The following is a 12,006-nucleotide window of genomic DNA, read 5'->3' as shown; positions in this document are numbered from 1 at the left end:
ACGAAATGACCCCCCAGAGGTAAAAGAATTCAAATTGCATCATAAGTGAATTCTTTTCCGGTCAGGTTCTTCACTTTTGTGATTTATTTATGATTCAATTCTGAATTAAAATGTTTGCTGGGATGGTGAAAATACCAATACATAATATGCAATCGGCTTATAATTTCCATACTAATTTGAGCCGACGCCGTGGGATCCGTTTCGTAGTCGAGATCGGACTCACTTAGGAGCCGATTCGGACTCGTTTGCTTGGAGGGTCATAGATACCTCTTGTGGTAAATTCGTTGTGAGCACACCTTTAATTTAAAAAAAATAAAAGTACTAGATTCTTATAAAACGAGTTAGCGGTTCTATGCGAGACAAGGAAAACCTATATCCATACCAGTTTCATGATTGTATAGAAAAGAACAAACATAGTTCAATAAGAAAGAGTCAACAATCTAAACCTATAATCTATATATACCTTTCCTTGTTCTTCCTCTATTCGACAAACCACTCATCTCACCTTCACCACACCATATAACGCGCACAGACGAAACGACGGCAACAGCCCTACAGCACTACACCAGAGTAATTTCGTTTTCCTGTTTCTCTGGTTGGTGGTCTCTCAAACTCAAATCGCCGTGTGGTTTTGTTGCTCTGCTGACAAAAATTTTTCCCGAAAGAAAATTTTAAATCCGATTAAATCACCTGTCATCGTTTGTGCGAAATTAAATTAAACTATCCATATTTATAAACATGGATAATTCGGGCAAGAATCGTTATGAATTATTATTCATGGACGACGATGTTAGTGATCCATTAGATAATATTATCAAGAAAAAGGTTAAGCAACCAGCTGCTGCTGCTGCTGCTGCTGGTGGTGGTGCTGCAGTAACAGCACCTCCAACTGCTGTCACTACATCAAACAAAGGACAAACTAACAACACAAATAAACAAAATGCTTCATCTGCCAATGATAGTTCAAAGAAAAACTCATCCGAAAAAGAAAATAAATCATTTGCCATGAATAAAAATGTGGATTTTAATAATCGCAAATCCAATGCTGCTTCTGGAAATAATACTGCTTCAGCTTCAGCTGGCGGTGGGGGTGGTAGTGGTGGTCTAAGCAAATCCAACAAATCCAATCAACAACAATTGAGCAACAATAATCAAAATTCAAATCGCACTAACAGAGATAATTTTAATGGTAAGAAATTAATTCGATATATCTAACATGTATTTTTTTTTTCTAAAAAATTTTATTTAATTTCTAACTTTTTGCATAAAGATCGTATTCGTATTCTTCTTCATTCTCACACACACCTTGCTATTGAACCGCCCTTACATATCTTATATTCATTCTGTCCCTTTCTATCTTTCATTCATTTTGTTATCGTTTTTTTTTTTTTTTCATTTGTACTCGCAAAAAAAAAAACAATTTGCAACTTTAAAATGGTTCATTTAACAAAAAAAAAAAAAATATATAAAACATGAACAAACGCGTCGTTATCAATAAGAAGAACCCACGAATTCTTTCTGTATTACTTTTCTTCTTCTTGTTTTCCAAAGATGCATGGGGGCATTAATTCTGAAAATGCCCAAATATTTGCAATTAACTTTTATATTGCTCCTGCTCCTAGTAATGCCCTTGGTTAGTAGTAGTGTGCCTTTGGTGCATATACTTAAAGCTTTGTTCACCTTGAACTGTAACAAATCTCGTTCCATGCTTGTTTAAATTTTTGTTTCTTTTTGGGCAATCAAAAAAAATCCATGTAGGAGACAAAAAAAAAACAAACAACCCCATCATTTTTTTTTTTATCGATTATATTATTTGTATGGAATGTTAAAATTTCGGTTCTTAACAAATTAATTAAAACATTTCCATCTAATATATATATATCCATTACATAGATAAATGTATATGTATATGAAGTTTATATATATAAAAAGATTTATATGGATATATAAACAGCATTTTTATGTTCTCTCGAGGAGATGATGATGATAACCATGTGCGTTTTGCGTTCTGCGTTGTGGGATACAAAATTAAACCAAAATGATTCTATTCTAAGGGTGTATGAAAGAAGGAGAGGGGAATATAAAATTAATGTAGATAGAGTAGAGAGACATGTTGTAGATTTCTGCAAAAAAAAAAAATTAAATATAATAAAAAGAAAAATAAAAAGAAAGAAATTATTCTCGACTGGACTTTTTTTTTTTTAAACAATTTTTAGGTATATTGTTAATAAGAAATATTGAAAAATAGAAAATATATGAAATAAGAAATTATTAACCATAGTAAAAAAGTTGCCTTTTTTTATTGGCATAGAATAACTTAGTTTTGAAACTCGTTTCAAATGTCATAAACTGTAGCAAAACGTCAGAATGTCCACCACGTTTTTTTTTTTTTTTTTTTTTGTAAGGCATTTTTAATGACCGTAGTTGTACTCTGTGAAATTTGATGAAGTTGGTATATTTTAGTATTCGAATTGTTTTGCGTAGTTCTTTATGATAAAACTTACTTAGAATAGGTACCTACTTAACTTTTCAAACTAACACAAATACCTACTTAATATTTATTTATTTTACTTTTTTTTTATTTATTTAACTTTATTTTGTTTATTTTTTTTTGATAATTGATAAAAGAAAAATTATTGGCATCAATTACCCAAAATTTTAAACTCATTTCAAAAAAATATTTTTATTTATTTATTTAAACGAAATACAAACAATCATAATTTATAATTCTGTATGTATTTCTGAAATAAGGCGTAGTAGCTAGCGAAAAGGCTCATATTACACCGTTTTTTTTTTTCAATTTTGTTTTTATTGAACTTGTTATTTTACAATTGACTTAAAATTAAATTATGTCTAAGATACATTGATAGATACAAAATTTTGTTGGTACAGAGGAGGCCTAACCTTATACAATGACTAAGTTATAAAATATAAATAAATATTATACATGGATAAACTTAATTTAAAAAGTCTGCTGACTAGGTTGTCCTCGGGGTGTTCAGACCCGGATGTCCAGTTTCATATTACACCGTCTTTTAAACCATTCATGTATGGGGCAAAATTTTTTTGCGAGTTTTGTTTATAACGTAAGAGGAATCAAAAGTTGCGTATTAATAAGTAGATTGATAATAGAGTTTTTGCATACCATCCTGGCTAAAGCCAAGAGTACCCATCTTCATAATGTTTGTAAGATTGGGATCTATTTAAATCCCTAGCCCTAGATTACAGTACCTTGCCATATTATTAGGCCCAAGCGAAAAAAAATACAATTTTTCGGTTCAGTTTTTGTCGAAATATCTTGAATTTTTTTGTCCCATTTACTTGCACATATCATGTAGATACGAATTGACTTGAAAAAAAGTTTAAAAATTCATACTTTTTGATAAAAATAACGTACAAAAGGGGATAAGCTCCAAAAAACGTACCCTGTGGAATTCACACCCGGATAATTACCAGACCGGCCCAATACTTAATTTCTTGTACCGAGGAATAACGTGACATTCTTAACTTTATGGCAAGGACCCAATCTTGCATAAATATAAAAGCTTAGAGGTTCGAGCCTATTCCGAAATCGTAGAATCAAAACGTTCCCAAGCTACTTTTTGTGTTGGTCTGCAGTTATGGCGTTTTCCACAATATAAAAAGAACTTCATCCTATCCCTGAGATAGTACAACAGCCAATAATGACCAGAGGATGTTTTTTTTATTGGAATAATGTAGGTACTTTGAATAGCTGTGCTCGTCTGGTCTTATAAAAAAGAAAAAAACTACCCCAAATCTAAGAACATTTTTTACTTTTCAGACGATCAGAGCTTCTATATTTATGCAAGATTGGGTCCTTGCAATAAAGTTAAGAATGTCACGTTATTCCTCGGTACAAGAAATTAAGTATTGGGCCGGTCTGGTAATTATCCGGGTGTGAATTCCACAGGGTACGTTTTTTGGAGCTTATCCCCTTTTGTACGTTATTTTTATCAAAAAGTATGAATTTTTAAACTTTTTTTCAAGTCAATCCGTATCTACATGATATGTGCAAGTAAATGGGACAAAAAAATTCAAGATATTTCGACAAAAACTGAACCGAAAAATTGTATTTTTTTTTCGCTTGGGCCTAATAATATGGCAAGGTACTGTAAGTAATGAAAGAAACAAAGATTATTAGTTATATAACTTTAAAATAAACGATTGCATATTGTCATGTAAATTGTATTTTTTGTATTTTTACCACGTGATATTAAGCTTTTTTTTGTAATTCGATTATTCTGTTTTCACTCTTTATAACGGTCGGGAGGTTGTTAAAATAATTAATTCCGTCATACATAATGGAATTTTGTGTTTTGGTTAAACGACAGCGTTCTGGCATCGTTACTATTCCGTAGACTGTACGGTTGAACTTCTGCTGCTTCTAAGATTCCATCCGAGATATATTCCGGTAGCATTCGTTTAACACTCATCCACTTCAAGCATTCAAGCATAGCACTAACAGGAGTGTAAATAATATTCATCTTTAAGATTATTCTCATACCTTTGTTTTGTAGTCTTTGGAGTCTCAATTTAACATCAGCATTCGAATCGAACATCAGAGTAGAGCAACAATCGAAGTGTGGTTTAACCAGGGTTTTATACAAAAGAACAGAAGCATCAAATGTTAAATTTTTTCGTATTCTACTCAAAAAATATGTTTTCTTGGAGATTTTTAAACAAATACGACTCGCATGTTCCTTGAAATTAAGTTTATCATCAATAATAACACCCAATTACTTTATACTCTCAACACAGCTCAACGACACACCATCCATACACACGTCAATATCATTGCTTACCCTAAATTTCATACATTAAGTCTTGCTCACATTCACCTTTAGTTTGTTCATTTTTAATCAAATATCAACTCTTCTCAAGTCCTCATTCAGTCTCTCGTACATTCTTTCACTATCATTTGCACAAAAATAACTAAGACTGTCATCCGCAAAAAGCTTAATACTACAATATTTGAGACATTTTTTAAAGTTATTCATATACAAAAGGAAAAGAAATACCCCCAACACTGAACCCTGGGGTACACCCAGATCATTACGGATTAGATTATATATTTCGTTATTTACTTTAGTTCTTTGATTTCTATTTGTTAAATAAGATTTAAACCATTCTATTTCACGCTCACGCACACCATACAACCATAGTTTTCTTATCAATATATTTCTGTCAATAGTTTCAAACGCTCTTTTTAAGTCCAAAAACAAAGCTATCACCGAATTTCCACAGTCAATTTGTCTTTTCCATTTCCACACAACAACATTAATCGCAGTCTCACATGAATGACCTCTCCTAAATCCCGATTTAAAATGAAAACAAAAAAAAAGATCCCGATTGTTCTTCAATCAACAAACTATTATCCTCCAAGTAATTTTGAAATTGTTCGGCAAACAATTTTTGTTCCAACACCTTTTCACACATTTGGCAACATATTCACTGGTCTAAATTTTTCACATTTATTTGTATAACTAATCTTTTCAACTGGAACAACCAGCGATTCCTTCAATGTTGCAGGAAATTTACATTATTATTTTCCAGCGAAGTGTTTATCAATTTCATAAGAACCGGACCGATGATTTCGATTGATTGAGGTATCATTTCTCTGTTGAGTCCAAATCTATCGTTTTTATTATTTAAATTTTTAATTACCGTGTGATTAAGAATATGCGCCCATGTTCTGCATTTCACTTTTTTTTTTGTCAAAATCATGGAGGTGGGAAATTCGATGTCCAGGCATTTAAAAAAAATCAAAATAACATTTTATTTAAGTTTTTTTTTCGCATTTACCAATTAAAATAGTAGGCACGCATCTAGGCATATATATGTTTCTTTTAGAAAATTTTCAAAAACAGCGTTCTCGGACATGTCCATAATTCAAAAACTAATATTCAAATGACTTAAGAAAACACATTAAAATCAATTATTTTTAAGTGTTTCTTTTCCTTACACCACTTATACACAATACTCTTTATAAATTTGTACATCTTTTACAAAAAATTATATTGTGTTATTTTTTATACAGTAATGAAAGTTGTCCCAAGTTGTACCATTGTACCAAGTTGTACCAACATTTCTTAAAGTGTCAATATTTTAATCATCTACCGGAAAAATGGTGCTGTAAGCTGTTTTTAAAATTGATATTAGATTTATCACTCATCATTTAGACCTAAAATCGAGGCGACTATAATATAATTTCAAAAATATTTTGCTTTACTTTGTGATATAAAAAATAATAATTTAAGGTAAAAACGTCATTTCCGGGAACCTTTTTTCCGGGAAAGCTCTCAGAATGTGAATAAATAATGTAGTCTGACACTCATAATTTTGCATTTTTTGAGTATTTTTAATCAGTATTCTATCTAAGTATGGCTGTAATATTATCAAAAATGTTACCAAAAAACAAAAGAAAAATTTGTTTATTGCCAAAGTATTTCGGACATGCATAAAAGCATTTTTTTTTTTTTAGAAATTAGTCTCTGAACCAAGAAATAAAGTTATAGGTACATATGTATTTGATTTATTTAAGACCTACTATCTTAATAAAATGATACATCATGTACATTGATAATACTTCATTTCGAGGAACGTTTTTCTAGTACTAATTTATGAGGTTTTGCGGTAAATTGAAAAATATACATTTTTGTGCTCTGCCCGTTCATGAACCGACAAATTTTAGTTAAAGCGAACATTTGAGCATGAAATTTTTATCATAAAACAAAGTTAATTTTTTAAGGTTCTCGAAATTTCCCACCTCCATGATTTTGACCCTTTTCTTAATTGAAATTAAGTGTTCTGCATTTCACTCATTTACATTTTCTCTTTGTGAAATATTGCATTTTCCAATTAATTTGCAATTTTTGGACAAAATATTATCAAAACTCATATTTTCATTGTTTTGTGAAGTTTATTTGTTTGGTTATTTTAGTACAAAATACATTAAATAAATACTTAAATTTTATAAATTATTAGACGAGAACAGGACTAGAACCCACGTGCGCAGAGCACGCCGAATTTTTAATACAAGAAAATAAACCGGGTTTTTCATATCTTCTTTTGCCAAGTAACCAGCAAGTAATTTTATTCAATTTGAGAGTAAACCTCAGCAATCATATCGTAAAAATTCGCACGCGTGTGTCTAAAATGTACATTCAAAAAGTTTAGGAATTTTCTTTTTGAAATTCGCAAATTATAATATGGGTTGGGTTCGATATCCCGCTTTTTATATTCCTGTTTTTTTAAAATCCCGATTTTTAAATCCTGTTTTTCATAATCCCGCTTTTTATAATCCCGCTTTTTTTATAATCCCGGTTTTTGTAATCCCGTTTCTTATAATCCCGATTTTTATAATCCAGTTTTTTTATTATCCCGATTTTGCAATCAAAACTAGTTGTTTTTTTTTTAATCGCGCGATTTTAAAACTAAACAACTAGTTTTGATTGCAAAATCGGGATGGTAAAAAATTAAAACAAATTAAAAAATGAGAGATTTTTCTAAACGAATTTAATTATAACCTTTTACGAAAAAATATAATATATAGAAAAAATATAAAAAAGAAAAGAATGTAATATTAAAAAGAAATCAATTAACAAACTAATATTTACTTTAAAGTTTTAGAAGAACAATCAAATCTTGATAATCCCATAGATTTATAATAACATAAAATGATCACAATTTAATTATATTTCAACTTATATTTGGATGCATTTCAACAGTTTTGTTATTTAATTAAATGAAATTTCTTTTACTTGTGAACTCAATTTAAGGTTGTAATCATTTTATGTTTTTAATTTATAAATGAAATACCGTGTTCATAATGGGTTGTAGGTACATAGTACATAATCTGTGGGCTATAATCTGTCAGTTTTACTAATTTTTTGTCTATTTCTCATGATTTTTTTTATTTATGCATTAAGCATTTGTTCAGTAAAAAAAAACAGGATTAAACGGGATTTTAAAATGCGGGATTATAATTGATCGGGATTTTAAATAAGCGGGATTTCAGAAGACGGAATTTAAAAAAACCGTATCCGTAGTAGGCGAGATTTTGAAAATTTTTTACGGGATTTTCGAAAAACGAGAATTTAAAAAGCGGGAATCCGATACGCTCCCTTATAATATACAGGGTGTCGCAAAATTTTACGTCGAAACGAAAACGGGAGATTGGGTAGGTGGTGACAGTTACCAGAAAAATAATTACAAAAATCGCAGCCATATATTTTTTTTTGAGTTATGGGCATTCGAAAAAAATAGAAAAAATGTTCACCCTGTGACCTCTCAATTTTTTCTTTTGCTACAAAACCTTTTACCTCAGCTGCATCAGTTTTAAAGCAAATATCACTTTTTTGCCCAACTAAATACTAAAAAAATTTACATGACCCCAATTCAATGAACCGTAGTGTAAAAAAAAATGCACTACGATGTTTCATTGCGACCGTAAAACACTGTGTCACAAATGGTCAAATTTTATAAATATAACCGTAAATTAAAAAAAAAATTACATCGTGTACGAGTACGTAGAATGAGCTGTTCCAATATTGAAAAAAATCAAACGACTTTTTTTCATTTATTTTAGTAATAAAAATGGAGGACCGGTATGATTTGTGGGGTACACATAAGTCATATTTTTATAATTCTCCATAAATTTTATACAAAACGTAATTTTTCACGTTTCTAATAAAATCACCTTTCAAGCAGCTATTAAAAATACATATGTTAACTGTAATTGAATCGTCAGTTGTAAGAACGGAATAAGTCCATCTTTTTCCGAAATTGCCATTTTGGTGCAAATGGCATCTTTAGGCGTAGACACATCTTCTAAGTTGAAAAAAAAAACAAAAAAATTATTTTGAGTGTCGAAGTTACAGAGGTTAAAAAATTTTATTAGTTTGAAGAACAGAATAAATCCACGATTTCAGGCTTTTGTATATGTGTTAACTAAGATGTTCACGGATTTCAATAACAGAAAACGTTGAATGGGTTATAAGAGAAGATAAAACCGCGGAGTGCTATTGAATGAAGATAGGGGTGCAATATATCTCGTAAACAAAGCATAATTTTGATATATTGATTTTTAAACTTGTAGAGAATCAAATTTAATATCGAAAAAAATGTTTTTTAAAAATTAAAAAAAAAAAAAATTCCATACAAAAACAGTCCAAACAAACATGAAAAGTAAAGAAAAACGATTTTTTGAGTTTTTTCTTTGCTTTTTTAACGGTTTTTTTTCGGACGGAGATAGTCATATGCATTGCGCTAAATAAAAACAGAAGATTAAATTTCCTTCAAAATGCTGGACTCAAAAAGTTTTTTCATTGAAAATTAACCTTAGAATGACCATTCGAACATATCTTTATTTTCCCATATTTTGTTTTACTCAAGTTAAAAAGAAACCAAACTAAAATTTTTTGTTTTACTATTTTCGTATGTGATGTTTGATTACTCAAACTCTATTAATAGTTCATGTATTGTTATCATTTAAACCTTTGTTTTAAATAAATTATAAGTTTATTTAATTCAAAATTTGGCTTTTAGGTTGAATTTCAAACGATAAGTTGTAAGAACGGAATAAGTCCAACATTTTTAAATCGTTATACTCTTGTCAACCAAAAACCAATTGAAATAAAAATGTGTCTCATTCGACTCAAATCCGCATAATCTCGAGAACATCTAAAAACAGTAAAATATAAAAGCTATTCCGTTTTTTTGCGTTTTCCCAACAACTTTGCAAAATAGACTTATTCCGTTCATACAACTTACGATGCAATTAAAATAACGGAATTATTTGTATGTTTTCATAATCATTTTTCTTCATTTTCCAATAAGTTTCATTATCTTATGTTCTTATTTCAAATAGTTATACTTTTTGGAAATAAATACGATATTTCAACAAAAAATTGTTCACAAAAAAGTCTCTTTACTATAATAGTGAATATATTTTTTTTAGGTTTTGGGAATAAAATATTCAAATTTCTCGGAAAATTCTACAATCTACATCATTTTCATACATCGACGGTTAAACTTCATAACCTCGTAAGTCGTTTTTGGCTTTTTTTTTAGAAATCGAAAAAAACCTCTTAAAATAATTTTTTAAAAATGAAAGAAATAAAAATATAGTTGATTTGAGTTTAAAAAAAAAACAATTTTTGTTATTTCTTTCATTTTTTTAAATGGTTTTAAGAGTTTTTTTTTCGATTTAAAAAAAAATCAAAAAAGACTTACGAGGTTATGAAGTTTAACCGTCGATATGTATGATGTACAAAAAAGAGGTGTGCCTACAGAGGGTTAAACAGCTATGTATTTAGTTCTTTGAAGCCAGAACTGCGACCTCTTGAACGAAACTAGTCGTTTGTCCAAGTTTTGTAACTTCTACTATCGCTATTTCTCATTAATTTCATATTATAAATTCTAGGGTGCAAAATATTTACTAAAATTTTGTTTGAGTTATAAGATTTTCTAATTTATTGTTTACCCATTTTAAAGGGCCAGCATCACAAAACCGCAATAGTACTTCCAAGCCTCAAAATGGTGAATCACGAGAACAACGTAACAATCGTCGTAATCGTGAAAATGGTGTTTCTGGATCGTTAGGTGGTAATGCTGGTGGAATTGGAGAATACAACAATGATTCATTACAACAAAATCAACAACAACAACAACGCATACGCCAAAATAACCAGCGCTTCAATGGACCACCACGCAATCGTAGTGGAGCTGACGGTAGCGGTAATGTACGCGGTGGTAAACGTGAATTTGATCGTCAATCTGGTTCAGATAAGACTGGAGTTAAGGCTGTTGATAAACGCGATGGAGCTGGTGCACATAATTGGGGTTCAGTTAAACAAGACATCGAAGATATTAATAAATCCAATGACGAAGGTATGAGCTCACCAATTTTCTTAAATGTTCTTCTTTTTTTTTATAATTTTATTTTGCCTTTAAGCTGGACTTACCGACAAAGAAGAATCAGGAAATGATCAAACAGCAGCAGAACAAAATGCTTCTATCGAAGAAGAAACCAAAGAATTGACCCTTGATGAATGGAAGGCACAAAGACAACAACGAGCCAAACCTCAATTCAATATTCGTAAAGCTGGCGAAGGTGAAGATGTTACACAATGGAAAAAAATGATTGCCTTGAACAATAAAAAGAAGGTTAGTTTATTCGGTTTGAAATTTAATAAAACTCTGAAATCTAATTAAAAATTTCTAAAAAAAAAAATAGGAAGGAGATAGCGAAGAAGAACTTGAATATGATCCATCAATGTATCCACAGCGTGTTGGGCGTTTGCAACGTGTTTTAGATATTCAATTCCACTTCAACGACGGTCGTCGGGGTGGTGGTGGAATGGGACGTGGTCGTGGACGTGGATCCAGACCAACTGGTGGCGCTGAGCGTCCAGTTGGTGGTGGTGGTGGTGGCGGTAGTGGTGGTGTTGGTAGTGGAAACGCTGGCGGCGCTAGTGGAGTTGGTGCCCCTGTTGCTCCACTTGGTGGTGGTCGTCCAGAAGGTCCACGCGTTAATGTCGGTCGACCAAGAAATGAAAATCCCAGAAGGGTAAATAATTTTAACTTTTTCTTTTTTAAAGTTTGATCTTATCAATCTTTTTTATCTTTTCCAGGAGGGCGGTGGTATGGATAAACAACAACGTGGAGGCCAACATGCACCAAAGGTTGATGACGAACGTCAGTTCCCAACCTTAAGCTAAAAATCTTTATAAGAACATACAAAACAAAATTTTAAAACAAAACCCCAGCAAAAAAAACAAAATTTAAAAGAAAACCTAAAACCAACCACAAAAGAACGACAAAAACACCTACAAACACTGAAACAACAATGTTTGTATCAATGTTTCAATACAAAAATGTCTTCTTTTTTGTATTTAGTTTCTTATGTTTATTTTATACATATCCTTATAAACAAAGAAAAAAAAAAAAAAAAACAAAACTCATGCATCTAATATACAAAATCCT

The 12,006-nt window shown here is 30.7% G+C and overlaps 1 protein-coding gene across 1 annotated transcript; it reads left to right on the top strand.

The window, feature by feature from the left end:
- The first annotated feature begins 532 nt into the window (after window positions 1-532).
- Window positions 533-11,803, top strand: LOC129920582 (plasminogen activator inhibitor 1 RNA-binding protein-like). The gene is made up of 5 exons (XM_056001950.1): window positions 533-1,189; window positions 10,516-10,911; window positions 10,976-11,187; window positions 11,258-11,590; window positions 11,655-11,803. Exons 1-5 carry the CDS (start codon window positions 739-741, stop codon window positions 11,739-11,741), a joined length of 1,479 nt encoding a protein of 492 aa, XP_055857925.1. The 5' UTR covers window positions 533-738; the 3' UTR covers window positions 11,742-11,803.
- The last annotated feature ends 203 nt before the right edge of the window (window positions 11,804-12,006 follow it).

The sequence above is a fragment of the Episyrphus balteatus genome, chromosome X, assembly GCF_945859705.1.
Source record: "Episyrphus balteatus chromosome X, idEpiBalt1.1, whole genome shotgun sequence".
Lineage (NCBI taxonomy): Eukaryota > Metazoa > Arthropoda > Insecta > Diptera > Syrphidae > Episyrphus > Episyrphus balteatus.
This window is presented reverse-complemented; position numbering and strand designations above follow the sequence as displayed.

Coding starts and splice junctions, on each gene's coding strand:
- LOC129920582 (XM_056001950.1), top strand. CDS start 739: ATGGATAATTCGGGCAAGAATCGTTATGAATTATTATTCATGGACGAC. Junction 1,190..10,515: donor TAACAGAGATAATTTTAATG/GTAAGAAATTAA, acceptor CCCATTTTAAAG/GGCCAGCATCACAAAACCGC. Junction 11,188..11,257: donor CCTTGAACAATAAAAAGAAG/GTTAGTTTATTC, acceptor AAAAAAAAATAG/GAAGGAGATAGCGAAGAAGA.